This window comes from Leopardus geoffroyi, chromosome A1, assembly GCF_018350155.1.
Source record: "Leopardus geoffroyi isolate Oge1 chromosome A1, O.geoffroyi_Oge1_pat1.0, whole genome shotgun sequence".
NCBI lineage: Eukaryota > Metazoa > Chordata > Mammalia > Carnivora > Felidae > Leopardus > Leopardus geoffroyi.
The window spans coordinates 115,035,561-115,052,703 of NC_059326.1; the positions used below are offsets into that span (position 1 = coordinate 115,035,561).

Consider the following 17,143-nt stretch of genomic DNA (forward strand, 5'->3'; position numbering starts at 1 on the left):
TACTAACCCCTCTGTAATACAGCCCAGGGGCTGGTGCCAGGTCTCACAGCTATCTTTCCCTCTTGATTTCCCTAGCGATTGATCCCTCACATGCTGTTAGGAGTATGAACATAATTGCTCTGGAAGCTGAGAGCAGGGATAATTCTCACCAGGCCACCTGGGGGTCCCCCAGGCCTGGGCCGGGCCCTCCTCTAGCTGCCCAGCCTGCCTGCTGCATACATGGCTATTGTGCCGTGTTGTCAGTGTAGTGAGGTCAGGGGAGTGTCATTTACATGGTTTGCTCGTCCAGCCCTTCAAGCTAGGCAGGGATTCTGTCCCATTTTTTTTTTATCCTCTCAGCTTGGCATCCTGTAGAACCTAGTCAGACCGTCAGCTGGAAACAGAGGCCATTTCTAAGGCAGTTGCATCAGGCTGGACCCAGTTCGTATGCAGTGTAGAAATACTTGGGCAAGACTGTACCTCTGGGTAAGGAGGAAAGATAAATGTTCTTGGATTTCCTGGTTGGCTGCTGGCTGTTCCTACAGGTCCCAGGTCCCCTGGACGTGTTGGAGGTTGGGGGCAGGGAATTGGTTGTTCTTGCTTTCTCCATCCCTTCATTCCTGTGCTCAAGAAGAATCCTGGCCTGGTTGAATAACAGGTTAAACCCAGCAGCTCTGTCTCAGTGCTGTGAAGGGATCCCAGGTCACATAAACCACTAGTAATGAACACAGCCCTATTATTCCATAGCTCTTTTCCATACTGACAGACAGCTAGAAATAAAAATAACATTAATGATAAAAAGGAGTCATTGGGTGTCTGAGGTTAATGCTTTTGGGGCTTAAAGTGTGACAAAAACCGTGTACATGCCAGAAATGCATGCAGATCCTAGAGTCCTGTTGTGGGAGAGCAGGTCCTTAGAGCAGGTAGGCCTCCTAGACTCCTCTTTTAGAGCTGTGTCTGTGAACAGGTGCCTCCTCTCTTATCTTCTCTTAAAACAGAGGTGCTCGTGGTTGATGGTTTTAATTAGCTATAATGTAGATAGTGTGCCCAGCACAGGGCCTGGCAGTGGGGTAGCTGTGCTGGGCACCAGGATGGCCACAGCCCTGGCAGAGGCGTACACAGCCGCGTGTGCTAGAGCCAGGGCACAACTGAGGCCTGCGAGGCAGCTACACTGCAGGCCCTGGCTTACTGCTGTGCACTTGGACTCCGTTCCTATTTGAATTCAAGAATCATCTTTCCATCCCCCAAGCCTCTCAGTCTTGTGTCTTGTCCTCCTCCTACCTCAGCTTGCCTTCCATAGTCACACCTGGTCTTTGTCATTTCCAGTGTCCAGTGTCCTTCTCTGCAGCCCCCACTGTCCAGAATGTGACAGTCCTCTGAGTCTTCCTCACCTGTCACCCTTACCCAACCACGCCTGTCTTTGCTTTGTTCCTTTTCTAGCTTTTTGCATCTCTGGTTAGTTAGTAGACTCTCTTTTGCCCCATTCACTTCCTTATATGGCTTTGCACAATCCTATTCTCTTGAAATCCGCCATCTGCTAAGCCTGGTTGTAGAATAGGGCAGCTGCCCCTACTGTGGTCCCAGAACCAGGCAGCATTGCCCCACAACCCTAGCATCCGAGAATGTTTCAGACCTTCCTGCTCGCCTCCCCCCCTCCAATGGGGCCTGGGGCTGTTTCTTTAGGGTGTGGAGGTGGTCTGGACGTCCCGCCTGCCCCCTGCCAGGTCTCTGCCCATGTACAGCATACAGCACACTGGCATTTCTCCCATCTGTCCTCCTCCTCCTTAGTCTGCTTTGTCCTCGTCTCTTCAGGTCCTTACCAGTGGCATGTCTGGTAGCAAAGCTGTCGGCTTCTTCTCTTCTCACACAGTCCTCATTCCCTTGGGAAAAACATCCAGGGTGACTGTCCTGAGCTCCACACACAACCTTCCACTTTGCCTGCTCTCTCTGGCCACTTGATTACCTAACAAGCATCTGCTAATCTTTCACCCTGACCCTCCTCCACCCAGTCTTCATGGGTTAGTAGATGGCAACCTACCTTCCACTTGCTGAGGCCCAAACCTCGGATTTGCCCTTGATTCCTCTTTTTGTCTCAATTCCCACATCTCCTCTACCTTCACAATAAATAGAGCATCTGAGCACTGCTCCCACTCTGGTCCTGGCCACTAGCATCTCTTACCTGGATTCATGTACCTGCCTCCCTATTCTCATCCCTTGAAGCCTAGTTTCACTCTCCACAGAGCAGCCCAAGTGATCCTTTCAAGTTTCAGTTAGGTCATGTTATCCACTGCTCAGCACCCTCCACAGGCTGGCTGTGGCTGGCATCAGTCCTTACACTAGCCCACAAGGCCTTCTAGAATTTCATCTGCTGCTGTTCTTCTGGGGCTGTAGTTGATCCTATAACCTGAGGGCAGTGAGCTCAGTCCTTCTGCCATGGCCTCCTTGCTCATCTGATTCCCCAGGTGAGCTCCTGCCTCTGGGCCTTGGTTGTGGTGACTCCCTCCTGCCGGGACACTCCTCCCCCAGGTATCTCCCATGCTCCCTGTTCACATGTCACCTTCTTAGGAAACCTTTCCTGACCACCCATATGAAATTACAATCGTCACTGCTTTATTGATTTGTATCACTAATCGCTTTCTGATGTCTCATAAAATTCACCTTCTCATTTTGTTTATTGTCATTTCTCCTCTTAGAATATATGCAAGAGCAGGGATCTTTGTGTTAGTTATTTTGTACCTCCAAGGCCCAGAACAGTACTTGGCACACACATACTCAGAATGAAAGAATAGAATGTATTTGGTTTTCTTGGCAAGAATAGTTCTTTGGTCTGTGATGGACTAGCCAGGGTGGAACAGAAGCAGAGATCTTATCAGGAGGCCTTACTTGGAGAACGCTCCTTCACAGGCCATTCTAAATGGCCCAGGGTGGTGTACTGTTTCACACTGCCAAGTCAGAGAAACTCTAGGATCTTGCATTCATGTGTTCCTTCCAGCTTGCTAGTGCCTGGGGTGACTGCCGCTGTCCTTACCTCATCCCATTGAGGGAAAGGCTCAGCCTTTGCATGTGTACAAACCCAAGATAGTTTTGGCCGGGCCAGATGCTTCCTCACCCATCCTCTCTTTTGAGCCTCACAGTGAGCCCTTGGGCTGGGCTTGGATTAGGTCCTGGTGCAGATGAGGGACTCCCCTCAGTGCCCTCCTGTCACAGGCCGGCCAGCTGGGCCAAGAGCCAACCCCAGCTGTTATGCCTGCTGCCCTATTACTGATAACTTCCAGAAGACAACATTATGTTTCAAGTCAGCAGCTAATCATCGGAGGCTGGAGGTTGTGCAAAATAAGAATTTTATTCCATAATTAAAGCAAAGAGCTGGGACTGGTATTCAGGACCTTTGGTATATACTCAGACCTCACCTGCCATATTCTTTTTGCTTTGATCAAAGTCAAACAAAAAAAACCATAAAAATAACATTGCCTATTTGTACTCCTCAAAGCAGTATCCTAAGACAAAGCCTAGCATGAGTTAATTCACTAATTTTCTTTTTGTCATAAAATGAGAAGGTTAGAAGAATCTGCTAATGTTTGGTACTTCTCTTTTCACTACAGTACCTTTTCTACCCAAGATAATTCTCACCTTTGTGTTAGGATACAAGTGTTCCAGGAGTACATTATGTCAAATAGAGTCCTGACTCTGGTGAAAGTTGAAGCCCTAACCTCCCATAAAGAAAGCCCTAGACTCTTTGGGAATTGTTGATGTGGTATCTTCACCTGGTGATTGTTGGACCAGACACCCCACATGTGCATTAGTGAGGCCAGGGTCTTGGACAAAGAATGATTTTAACTACATCGCTGGACCATGGCACATGAAAATCCAGAATTCTGGGTGTTCATACATTGGGCCCAGAGGCTTGGAATAGCTGAAGGCCAAAGGCCCAGGGTTGTGTCTGACTTGTACTTTCTGTGTTGATGGTAGACCCCTGAGGAACTGGATGATTCTGACTTCGAGACAGAAGACTTTGATGTCAGAAGTAGGACAAGTGTCCAGACAGAAGATGATCAACTGATTGCTGGCCAGAGTGCCCGGGTAAGGGACAAGTTTGACTTGTTTTCCCTGTCCCTCTGGGAACTCGGCTTTTTCTCTTCCAGGAAAACGCTCTTGATTTTGAGAACACCATTTTCCCACTCTTTCTCTGGCAGCAGGACTCAAGTTAACCTAAGTTGTGGCACATGCTAGTCAGATATAGGTTCCTCCAGAATGTCTCCTCAGCTGGGAGCAGAGAGGAACATGGCATGGCACTGTGCCTCAGCTGTGCCCTGGGGCTTTGGTTTATGACAGAGCCCTGCATCAGGAAAGCCCTAGATCCAGTCAATGTAATGTTTGTTAAAAAGGATTGTGAAATTCGAAAAAGATTGCTGTCTTTGCCCATATCAATGCTACCATGGGTATAAACGATTTAATTATTCATGGGTTAAAAAAAAACAACAGTGGTACATTCAAGAAAATCATTCAGAGCCATTGCATTCATTTGAGTCATTAAATCTTCAATCAATAGCATTTATGTTTTTGGGAGGATGCCAAGAAATATTTCTATGGAGTCTTTTTCCCCTCCTTAGAAATTATTTTGAACAGCGAATGCATCCTTGCTTTGGGCCCCACTCCATCATGAGCACTTGGGGAAGCTGAGTGGGGAGAAGCCCAAGGCTTAGGAGTCTGTGGACCTTGAGGTGGGCACCAGGCCTCCAGGTGCTGCTTTGATAAGGTTTAAATGCCATGTCAAGTAACTAAAAGTAGCAGCACCGGAAATGCCCAGTCAGGACCCAGAAGGCAAAGGGCTCCATGCATCAGCCCCTTCTCTTAAGTCCTCTCCCCATGGCAGCAGGCAGAGGATAAAATTCTAAAGAATTAAGTTAAGCAGGTTCTGTTCCTATACAGGTGTGATCTCCAACCTTCCCTATTAGCCTTCTAATCCCTCACACTGTGTTTTCCTCCACACAAAAACTTAAAAGTGGGTCGGAAATTCAGGCTGCTGTAAACTTCTCAAAATAAGAAGAAATGGACCTTTAGGCAAAATGAAACCTATTAAAGTATTATCCTACCTGTGTCATAGATTGCTTGGTAGAAATATTTGTGGCTAATGCACTGTGAGAACTTCATATTCTCTTTATGTAAGAGCTTTCTGTGCTTCTGATTTCAGGCGATCATGGCTCAGCTTCCCCAGGAGCAAAAAGCAAAGATTGCAGAACAGGTGGCCAGCTTCCAGGAAGAAAAGAGCAAGCTGGATGCTGAAGTGTCCAAATGGGACGACAGTGGTAATGACATCATCGTGCTGGCCAAGCAGATGTGCATGATCATGATGGAGATGACGGACTTCACCCGGTGAGCCGTGCCCGCCCCCCACCGATTGCACGGAGGGGAGCACTAGGTTATTTGCAGAAAATCTTACTTTTCTGTTCATCTTCAGCTACATACAATGATCCTTATGCTTTTTTGTCAGAGGTAAAGGACCGCTCAAAAATACATCAGATGTGATCAGTGCCGCCAAGAAAATTGCTGAGGCGGGATCCAGGATGGATAAGCTCGGCAGAACCATTGCAGACCACGTGAGTGACAGGCTTGCTTCTTGGGTTCCTGAATTCATCACGGGACTGAGGGAGCCCAGCCAGGTCCATCCCAAGGTGGTGGTGACAAGATTTTTCTTGGAACACAGCACTCTGCTCCTCTCTAAAACTGTTCTTAACTCGTCAACCTGCTTGGTTAATACCAACATAGATTTTTAAGGATATCTGAATTCCTCTTTTTTCTTTGCCATGTCTTAGCAGGCAGGCAGGACCAACTTGCATTAGAGCACCTCTTTGGAGCAGATGTGTGTGTCCTGCCAGTGATTACTGTGCAATGCTATTGCTTCTCTCTTTTCCTGCAGACCTTCAGCCCGGGGCAAGAGCTGCTTCTGTGGATCCTCACATATTGAATGAGCCTAGATAGACTTCTGCACTGCTTGTTCTTATTTATTTATTTATTTATTTATTTATTTATTTATTATTATTTTAATTTACATCCAAATTAGCATATAGTGCAACAGTGATTTCAGGAGTAGATTCCTTAATGCCCCTTACCCATTTAGCCCATCCCCCCTCCCACAACTCCTCTAGTAACCCCCAGTTTGCTCTCCATATTTATGAGTCTCCTCTGTTTTGTCCCCCTCCCTATTTGTATATTATTTTTGTTTCCTTTCCCTTATGTTCATGTTTTGTCTCTTAATGTTCTCATTTGAGTGAAGTCATAGGAATTTTGTCTTTCTCTAATTTCACTTAGCATAATAATACCCTCCAGTTCCATCCACGTAGTTGCAAATGGTAAGATTTCTTTCTTTTTGATTGCCGAGTCATATTCCATTGTATATATATACCACATCTTCTTTATCCATTCACCCATTGATGGACATTTAGGCTCTCTCCATACTTTGGCTATTGTTGAAAATGCTGCTGTAAACATTGGGTGCACTGCTTGTTCTTAACCACTCAGCCTTCGCCTCTTTTCCTTTGTCAGAAAATGTGGTTCCTATTTCCTCATTTACAGCACATTTCCCTGGATGCTCTAAGATTTACCAATGGGGACCGTGTTTGCACATTATAGTTTTTCTCCACAGATCCAGACCTGCCTCCCCACCCCTCATCAGCCACTTTTCCTTGAAGCATCTAGGCTATAGGATGAATGGTAGTGGTTCCTCACCACCCAAGCCAAAGATTTAGAAGCCATTTTTGACTCACCTCTTTCATGAAATCCAGGACTAAGCCCTGGTGCTTCTCCTGGCCACACTTAATTGTGACAACATCCAGTGTTTTCCTTTCTGCAACCACCAGTTTAGCCCAAACCTCCACGGCCTATATCTAGACTGCTGTGGCCTGTCCCCACCGATGCTGCCATCCACTCCCTTCTGCACACAGCCACCAACACCATCTTTTTGTAGCATCATCTTAACGTGCAGATCAGATATGGCTCTGTGCTTCCTCAGTAGCTTCTTAGAAGAAAATGCAGAAGCTCCAGCATGGTCCGTAGGCCTATTTTATACCACCTGCTGACTCTGCACTCCAGCCTCACAGGAGGGAAGCATTTGCCGTAAACACTTGAGAGAGGTGCTCTATTTCAATGTTGGGATGAAACCTCCTAAAGTCACCCTGAGCTTAGGCAGCAAGACAGGAATTGGGCTGCCCTTGAGTTTCTCTGTGACTGGTCAAGACCTCCCCATCCCCAGGTATTCTTTTTCTCACTTTGGTTTACTCATCCTCCATCTTTGCCTCAAGTGAACATTTCCTTTTATCAGATGTTTATAGTTTTCATCACAGTTTTTTGTTGTTTTTTTTTTTCAACGTTTATTTTATTTTTGGGACAGAGAGAGACAGAGCATGAACGGGGGAGGGGCAGAGAGAGAGGGAGACACAGAATCGGAAACAGGCTCCAGGCTCTGAGCCATCAGCCCAGAGCCTGACGCGGGGCTCGAACTCACGGACCGCGAGATCGTGACCTGGCTGAAGTCGGACGCTTAACCGACTGCGCCACCCAGGCGCCCCAAGTTTTCATCACAGTTTTGACCACATAAAGTGCCCCTAGCAGAAGAGCTATTCGGATGGTTATTATGTAGCTCCAAGCACTCTGGTCTCCAGAACCAGGCTTTTGCTTGCTGAGGTTTTTTTCTCACCTTGAGGGGCATGGGCCCTGTAGAGAGCAGTTTAGGGCTGGATAACTCATGTCTCTTGCCCTTTACTCCAGCAAGGAGAGAGGCGTCATGTCGGCGGCACCTGGGGGTGGGATGTGTTAGGGCCTGGAACTCTCAGGGCTGAACCTGCTGCTCTTCCTTCAGTGCCCCGACTCAGCCTGCAAGCAGGACTTGCTGGCCTACCTGCAGCGTATCGCCCTCTACTGCCACCAGCTCAACATCTGCAGCAAAGTCAAGGCTGAGGTGCAGAATCTCGGTGGAGAGCTCGTTGTCTCTGGGGTAAGTTTTATCCATGGAATGAAGTGATTGTTGGTAATATGCTGGCCTTTTTCCAAAATGAAAGTAGCCTCCTGTCTGCACACACTCCTTAGCTGCCCAGCAACTGGGAAAGTGTGTTGTGGTGGAGCCCATGGTGGCAGTGCCCTGCTGAACTGCAGTGCTATTAGGCATGGTGCAGTTGGTGACGGCTGGGAGCCATTACAGGGCTGGCCTCTTGCTGGGATAAAGTATTTTTACCTTCCTTGCTGTTCTTCCCCCAGAGAGGAATTGAACCTGTTCAAAAATGCCAAGATTATATAGATATGCTTTCTTAGACTTCCTCCACCCTTCTCACTTGAGTATTATCTCTTCCCCTTGTCTGTTCCCCATGCCCCAGTTCTGGACCCCTTGTCACATTGGGCAGGGCAAAGAGGATGTCTTGCTTGACTTGCTGGGCTCCACAGATTCCCTGTAGCTTCTGCTAATCTCCTGGGATTTCATTTTCAAAGAACTACTTTGTATGTGGGGCATATTGGTGCCCCCGCGTGTGGGGAGCTTGTATCCATATTGAGAGAGGAAATGCCCCGGATCATGACTGAAAAAGCATCCTCGTCAGTGCTGGTGGTTACAGCTCTGCAATCAGAAAGAGACCATCTTCCTCCAGCTTCCTAGAGTGAATAAAGATTTGTTGAAAGGGGGGATGGCGCCTTATGTTTTTTGATTCTACTCCCTTTACTTCTAAATGGCTGAAACCTATGTATTTTCAGGTTTTTTGGGTAAGGTCAGTAGCCACTGGGAGAGCTAATCAGGAGCACGGCTATTGCCTAGGCCCCTGGTGCACACGGGATTGAAGGTCAGACTTGTGTTCCTCACTGCCCCGTCTGTGCCTCTTAGGTGGACAGCGCCATGTCCCTGATCCAGGCTGCCAAGAACTTGATGAACGCGGTAGTGCAGACGGTGAAGGCATCCTATGTGGCCTCCACTAAATACCAGAAGTCTCAGGGTATGGCTTCCCTCAACCTTCCAGCTGTTTCGTGGAAGATGAAGGCACCTGAAAAAAAGCCCTTGGTGAAGAGAGAGAAACAGGATGAGACACAAACCAAGATTAAACGGGCATCTCAGAAGAAGCATGTGAACCCTGTGCAGGCCCTCAGCGAGTTCAAAGCCATGGACAGCATCTAGGGCCACCCTGCCCAGCTGCCCCCACTCTTTGGGGCTTCTAAAGATCAATCACGCCTCTTCACTCAAATGTATTTGCTAAATAGAACACTGATGTTAGATTCCACAGAGAAATAGGCAGATTTTAAACCTGGCCAGGTGGTGAATTTTTGGCAAGGACATACTTGTGTTTAAATTGGTTAAAAATACTTTTGGAATTCAGGAGCTTATTTCTAGCTATATTTTTATAAGGTTAAATAAAAATAAAAATTCCATAACCAAAGAGAAACTCACATTAACTTGTTAGTGATACTCTTGACTGAGTTCTCAGTGTGGCATTGGGGTTTGAGATGCCGTATTGGAGTCAACCTGGGTTCAGTGAGGGGGCCTCCACCAAGTCCTGGGTTCCGGGGGTGCGCAGGGAGGGGGGTTGGCTGGTATCACATGACCAGACATGTTCCAGTGTAAACTACCTGGGCATCTTAGGAAGGTGTGCTGGGAGAAGGAACGTTCCCAGAAAGGTCTTGGAGGGACAAGCCACATGAAGCTCAGTAAAACGTAATGTATCATGAAGAAAACTGATTACTCTATGACATGAAATGAGAATTTTAATGCCTGGTTACAATTACTAATGTACTCTGCTGCAGGACATTAATAAAGTTGCTTTTTTTCAGACTAGAATGTTGTGATGCCCTAATCAGAACATGCTTTTTTTTCCCCTTTCCTCAGCTTCAAATGCAAATTCATCATTGGGCTCACTTCTAGTAATTGCAGTGTTTCTTGCCTTGGGCTTTGCAACAGAAGCCTGACAAAATAGTGTTTGCTTAGGCAATAATTTAGACTTTACCTTATTTGTGATTACTACAGCGATTACTATAGCTACGAGGTATAATTTTACTGTCTTATTTAAATTTTATTAATCTGAATGTTTTTTACACTAACTTTTCCCAATAAAGTCCACTATGAAACCAAGTCTGAGAGGCCAAAGTTGTTTTCTTTGCCTTCCAGAGGAGTTGGGTTTTACATTAAACATCTCTTGGATTTGCCCACAGTATCTGTGGTGCTCCCAGCCCTCCTGGTATCCCTGTGCTCAGGGCAGAGTGTTACCCAACATGGCAAACTACCTGTGGCTCCAGGCTGTGAGGTGCGTGGGCGTGGCCTTGTAGTTTCTGTGCCAGCCCACGAGGGAAGGACTCACCCTCCTTAGGAACTCCCTTGTTCAAGCTTCAGGTGCAGGTCAAAACCTTGGAGCCATCCATGTCTGTTCTGAAATGTCCTACCAGCTTATTAACTGTGGTAACAGCTGCCCTGTCCCTTCCCAGCACACAGTCCCCAAGTCCTCTTCCTCACTTCCATTCCAGTCAGCTATATCCCCACCACTCTGGTACCGTCTGTTCCACCACCAGATGCAGTGGCTCTTTGTCTCATCAATGTCACCATATAAGTGGGCCAGGTGGACGCTCCTGCCCACCCGCCCCATGCCCCTCACTTGACTTCTAGAACACCTGACTTTGGTCTTGTCCTCCTTACCGGCGGCTCCTCCTCCTCCTCGTTGTTCAAAGTTGTGCAATCCCAGGGCTCAGGAGCTGGGCTGCTTCTCTCTCTGGCTCTGCTTTTTCTGATCTTAACCACGCTCCTGGCTTTAAATACCAAATGCTAACTTCTCTCAGAACTTGACTCTTGAACTCTCCACTTGGATGTCTTCATCAGTATCTGAAACTTGAGCTGTCCCAATTCTTTAAAATGTAGGCGTGTCCAACGGATACTGCTTCTGTTACTATCACCTGGTCTAAGCTGTCATCACTGTGTGAATTATTGTGTAAAAATTTCACCAAAACTTAGTAGCTAAAGCAACACTCATTTCAGTTTGTCAAGAATCCAGGAGTAGCTTAGTGGGAGGGTCTGACTTGGGGTCTCATGAAGCTGCAATGTCTGAGGGCTTGACAGACTGGGGGCTCTGCTTCTGGGCTCCTTCACTTAGCAGTTGGCAGAAGGCCTCACTCACCCCATGCCACGTGGGCCTTCCCATACAACAGCTCACAACATGGTAGCTGGCTTCCCCCAGAGGGAATGATCCAGAGAAAGTGGCAGCCAGAAAAGATAATGGCAACCAGATGGAAGCTGCAGTGTTTTTTTTAAACTTGATCTCAAAAAAAGTGATAAATCATCACTTCCACTGTATTTTGTTGGTCACACAGACCGCCCCCCACCCAGATGCACTGTGACAGGGGACAGCACGTGGGGGCAAATGCCAGGAGCTGGGCTCCCACAGTCCTCTGTACCAGGACCACTGCAGTACCCTTCCCCCACCCCCCAAGCTTTCCTTATCATGCTGTTTCCTCACTGCACTCCCCATTGGAGTGCACAGTAACCCCTATAAATGGGTCCCATAGTGTCATTCTCTTAGCTCAAACGTTCCACAGGCTTCATTTCCAGTAAAAGCTGAAGTCCTAAATGATGGGCATGGTCTCTTGCCTGTCTGGCCTTTAACTCTTGGCATTCACCCTTTGCACTTGTGCTCCAGCCGCCTGAAGGGCACTTCCCCCAGAGATTTCCCTGTGCTTCCTTAGGGTCTCTTTCAGGCATCTTGTTGAAAGTTCTCTGACCTGCAACACCTCCTCTGATAATGCCATACCCTGCCCTCTCTTCACAGTTTGTGTATCTGGGTGGGAATCCATTTTGTTCCTCACTGACTTTCCAAGGCCCTAGTCACAGAGTGAGCAGCTGCCCTGGGACGGCCAGCAGGGCTGAGCCCACAAGGCACTGGCCTCCTTTTGCTCAGTGCCTCCCTGGGCTGAGTCAGGACCCACACTTGGGCCGTTCCCAAAGCTTTTGTTGCCATCATTTGGTTTCAGTCCACAACTCTTCCACCCTGAGCTCTGATCTAAGTCTGTCCCCTCTTATTTCATCACCCGACCTGCTGGCTGCTGGCTGCCCTACAGCCTCACCCCCTTCCCATCCCAGCTTCCCCCTCAACCCATCCACTGCTCTCCAGCAGAGTCCAACTCCCCACTCATCATCTGAGCTGCTGCAAAGCTTCTTAAATCAGCCTACCTCAGCCCCCAACGTCCATTATCCATTCTCACCTAATAGCAAAGGAATCTTCTGGAAATATCTCCTCAAGAGTCAACAAGCAGGTGTCTCTGCAGAACCTGGCAGACTGTGGCACTGTGACCCTGCCCTAAGTACCCAAACTGCCTCCTGGAGGCGGTTCCTGGGACACCTCTGTGCTCCCCTGTCACAAGCATGTCCTGGTCATCACCTTTGCCATATGGTCATCCCAGGCTTAATACCATTACTTACTTTAAAAGATGAACTTACTTCTCCTCCTCCTAAGCAGGATCTGGAATCATGTTGATGTGCTATTTTTTTTTCTAGCATACATTCAGATAACATTTTAATAAATGTTCGTGTATCACCTAAAAACTTCTTGTACCACAGTGGTGAACACCGGCCCACAGCTTTCCCCGCTCCCCCAGGCCCTGACCCAGCCCTCTCCACCATAGCCCTTGTTACATCAGTACAGGCGCTCATGGGACCACCCTGCATTCCGCTGGAGAACACAGTGTCAGTCTTGTTCAGCCTACTGTCCAGCAAAGCACCTGGCACGTGCTTGAGAAAGAGCTGCTGACCCATTCGCTGATTTAAACCTTCTAGCAGAAGATAAATGGAAGGCACAAAACAGGCAAGTGAGGAGACAGCAGAAATCCTCACAGGAAATTTCCTGCCAGGAAATCCTCACAGGCCACGATCTAAAGCTGCATGGCCCAGGCTGAGGCAGAGGGAGACTTGCCCCACCGCCTCCTTGGGGGTATTCACTCCACCTTTGCCACAAAAACTGTTTCCCCTCACCATCCTGAGGCTTCTTGCTTCTCAGTCAGGGCAGACATAACCCTGGGTTACCTCCCTCAGGTAAGGCCTGACCAGCTCCCTTCCTGACGGCACCTCACCAGCCTGGCCACTGCCTGCACATAGGGCTGCAGAGCCTGGTGATCACCCTGCGGTGCCCCTCATGGCCCCCGACAGGCACTTCAAAAGTCTCACCTAATTCTCACCACTGAACCATCACTCAACCCCGCTGAGGGAAGAGAGAAGCTGCCACGTGCTGAGTACCCCCACCCCAACCCGCCTCATCCTAACAACCTGTAAGGGTTGGTGCTGTTACCAACCCTCTGACTTTACAGCTGAGGGGACTGGGTCACAGAGTTGTGAAGCCCGTCCCCCGAATCCACAAAAGTCTGCCTCTGAGCTTCAAGATCTAATACTCCTAAAGCCTCAGACGACCATCCCTTCTGGGCCACACACAAGATAGGGCAGGGGCATGATGCACCCCCGCCCCAGCTTTTCTCCCAGGAGGCTGCCTCAAGCCCCCACATCCCTGCACCCGGTCCTTGGGGCTCTTGGGGCCCCTGGCCAACTCAAGGGTTGTGCCCAACTCTCCCTTCCAGTTCCTGCCTCCCAGGATTTCCTTCCTCCTCCATCTTTCTCATCAGCAGACAAAATCTGATAGACCCCACAGTTATTAATACAAGGACAGGGATGCCTGGGTGGCTCAGTTTGGTTAAGTATCTAACTTCGGTTAGATACTTATGATCTCATGGCTCGTGAGTTTGAGCCGCGTGTCGGGCTCTGTGCTGACAGCTTGAAGCCTGGAGCCTGCTTCAGGTTGTCTGTCTCTCTGCCCCTCCCCTGCTCGCATTCTGTCTCTCTCTCAAATATAAAATTAAAAAAAAAAAAAAAGGCAAGGACAATACAAAGAGCTTCCTTTGAGTCCCGTTTCCTGCCCCATGCACACTTCAGGCCCACTTCTCGCCCTTCTCCCCAGCGCACACCATCCTGGCCAGCCTCCTCTTTAGTAGCATGTGATGCTGGGGGACGCTCGGTACCTGTGTGTCCCACACCCGTCCCCCATCCCTGGCCCTGATCTTGTCTCCTGGTTCCTTCTCCTCTTGACCTCTAATGTTGAGGTGACCAGGCCTCACACCTTGGTCCTCTTGACCTCCTTGTGTGATGGTTCCTAGGTCATGGGCTGCTGGGAAATGCTTAACCACCAGCTTTCCAGGATGGGGAGGGAAGGGGCTGCATACACACATTTGTTTATTACACGTTTTACTCCTACAAAGGGATTGTAGTACCCAATTCACAAATAACCAAATATGCAATACTCTTTACTATAAATTCACATGGCCAACTTCATTCTCATGAAAGGCTTTCAGTGACTTTTGCTGAAATTGCATCCATCCCCAACCTATGGTTGCCACAGACAAATGATTCTAGTTCTGCCATGAAAATTGGTTGCTATTCTGTTTTCCTTAAGGAGCAAGAAGAAGGTGAAGCAACAATAACATATGATGGAATCACACTTGTTCACGAATGGCTTCTCTGCTCAATCAGATAATAGCTGTCAAATACTGTTAAGACAACATCATCAATTTTTTGTGCTGTCTATAGATGCCCCACTTTTAGGTTTAATAGGCAGTATGAACATTTTCTTGATCACTTTAAGTCTAGATAATCAACACAACAATAAATCAAGTCTGGATTTGTAGTATTTCCTACATTGCACGCTGTAAAGACACCCACATGAGATTTTCAGCCACCAGCATAATGTCCTGAAGGTGGAGTTGGGAAGGTAAGCACTGGAGGGCACCGTTATGTAGTATTTCCACCACCCGGATAGGACAGACAGATGTGAGTACAGCTGACTCCTGAATGCCCCCACCCCGTGTATCAAATATCCCCCTGTAACCCTTGATTCCCCCAAAACTTAACTAATAGCCTACTGGGAAGCCTTACCCATACCTTAAACAGTTGACAAACACATATGTTACAATAAACTACAGAAAACGTTATTAAGCAAAGCTTAAGAGAAAATACATGTAAAGTACCGTACTGTATTTGTAAAGAAAAAATCAGCACATAAACAGACCTGCTCAATTCAAACCCATATTGTTCAAGGGTCAGCTGTAATCTTAAGAGTGTAGATGATAATTAGTAAAGGATGAGTTTTGAATGTTTATTGCTTAAAGTTTTAATTTTACATACAGTAAAACTCACTTCTGGTGTACAATTGTACGGATTTGGACAAATGCACAGAGTTGCATAACCACCACAGTCAAGGTACAGAAGAGTTCCATCCCCCTGCAGATTCCCTGAGCTAGCCCAATGTAGTAGAAACGCCCCGTAAGTCCTAGCCAAACCATTTCCTTGGAGTTTTATCTTTTCTCGAATGTCATATTAATGGAATTGTGTGGCATGTAGCCTTCTGAGTCTGGATTCTTTCACTCAGCATCATGTGTTTCCAATGTACGTCAATCACCAGCTCACTGCTTCCTGCTGCAGAGCACTGCCTGCATGGCCCAGTTTGTCTATCCAGTTACCAGATGAGGGACATTTGAATTGTTTGTAGGTTTGTTCGTTTGTTTAACAAATAAAGGTGATATAAACATTTGTGTAAAGCTTTTGTATGAACCTAGATGTTTATTTTGGGTAAATACCTAGGAGTGAGACTGGTATCTACGGTAAAGTATACAACTTTATAAGAAACTACCAAACCAGGGGCGCCTGGGTGGCTCAGTTGGTTAAGCATCTAACTTCAGCTCAGGTCATGATCTCACGGTTTTTGAGACTACGTCAGGCTCTGTGCTGAAGCTCAGAGCCTGGAGCCTGCTTTGGATTCTGTCTCCCTCTCTCTCTGCCCCCCTCCCGTGCCCCCATTCATGATCTCTCTCTCTCTCTCTTGCTCAAAAAATAAACATTAAAAAAAAAAAAGAAACTACCAGACTATTTTCCATATTCGCTACATCATTTTGCATTCCTGAGGGGATGTGTTTATTCCAATCATGCTGCATCCTCACCAGAATGTGGTGGTGTCAAGTTTTTTATTTAGGTTTTTAATTTTCATTTTAAGCCATTTTCATAGATATGTCATAGTATCTTGTGGCTTTAATTTGCATTTCCTTAACAACTAATGATGGTGAGTGCCTCTTGACATGCTTGTCTGTCACTTGTGTATCTTCTTTGGAGAAATGTCTTTTCAAATCTCTTGCCTTTTTTTTTTTTTAATTGGGTTGACTTTTTTTATTGATGAGTTTTGAGGATTATAAATTATGGATATGAGGCCTTTTCAGGTATGTGATTTACACTTATTTTCCCCCTGTTTATGGCTTATCTTTTTATTTTCTTCATTTCCTTCACAGAAGAAGCTTTTAACTTTGATGTAATCTCATGTTTTCATTTTTTCACTTTCTGAATTGTACATTTGGGGTTGTATTTAAGAAATCTTAACCTCACTCAAGGTCACAAAGACTTCTTTCCTGTTTTCTTCTAAAAGTTCTGTAATTTTCCATTTGGGTCTATGATTGGAACTAACTTTTGAGTGAAATAAGAAGACAGGTAGAGGTCAAGGTTCATTGTAAAAGACATGACTGTCCAGTTGTCTCAGCACTGTTTATCAAAAAGACAAACGTTTCTCCACTGAAATGTCTTTGTACCTTTGTCAAAAATCCAGTAACTATATTGGTGTGGGTGTATTTCTATTTACTGTGATTCACGGGTCTGTTCTTGATTACCCCATCTTTGTGGTCAGACTTAACACCAGCCGGTGTGAGTCCTCCAACATTTTCGTCTTTTTCAAGACTGTTAGCTATTCCCATTCCTTTGCATTTCCATGTAAATTTTCAAATCCTACTCTCGAGATCTAAAAAATTCCTGCTGGGATTGAACTGAATCTATAGATTAATTCGGGGGGTGGAGGAAAGTCTTCCAACCCATGAATCCACTTATAGTTGAGGTTTGAACAACACAGGTTTGAACCACACACATCCACTTATAGGTGGATTTTTTTCAATAAATATGAAGAGCACTGTAAATGCGTTTTCTTTTCCTTAGGTTTTTCCTTAATAACATTTTCTTTTCTCTAGTTTATTGTAATATATAATACATATAACATACAAAATATGTGTAAATTGGCTATGTTACTGGTAAGGCTTCTGATCAATAGTAGGCTGTTAGTAGTTAAGTTTATGAGAAGTCAAA

General features: G+C 46.6%; 1 protein-coding gene across 5 annotated transcripts in view; it reads left to right on the forward strand.

Moving 5' to 3' along the window:
• Positions 1 to 10,078, forward strand: part of CTNNA1 (catenin alpha 1) — a 320,760-nt gene extending 310,682 nt beyond the window's left edge. For all 5 annotated transcript variants that reach the window (XM_045445207.1, XM_045445224.1, XM_045445240.1 and 2 more), the window contains 5 exons: positions 3,949 to 4,059; positions 5,171 to 5,352; positions 5,471 to 5,576; positions 7,835 to 7,969; positions 8,843 to 10,078. In XM_045445207.1, the coding sequence (XP_045301163.1) occupies positions 3,949 to 4,059; positions 5,171 to 5,352; positions 5,471 to 5,576; positions 7,835 to 7,969; positions 8,843 to 9,130 (822 nt within the window). In that variant the 3' untranslated portion in view covers positions 9,131 to 10,078. The remainder of the gene's footprint in view (positions 1 to 3,948; positions 4,060 to 5,170; positions 5,353 to 5,470; positions 5,577 to 7,834; positions 7,970 to 8,842) is intronic.
• The last annotated feature ends 7,065 nt before the right edge of the window (positions 10,079 to 17,143 follow it).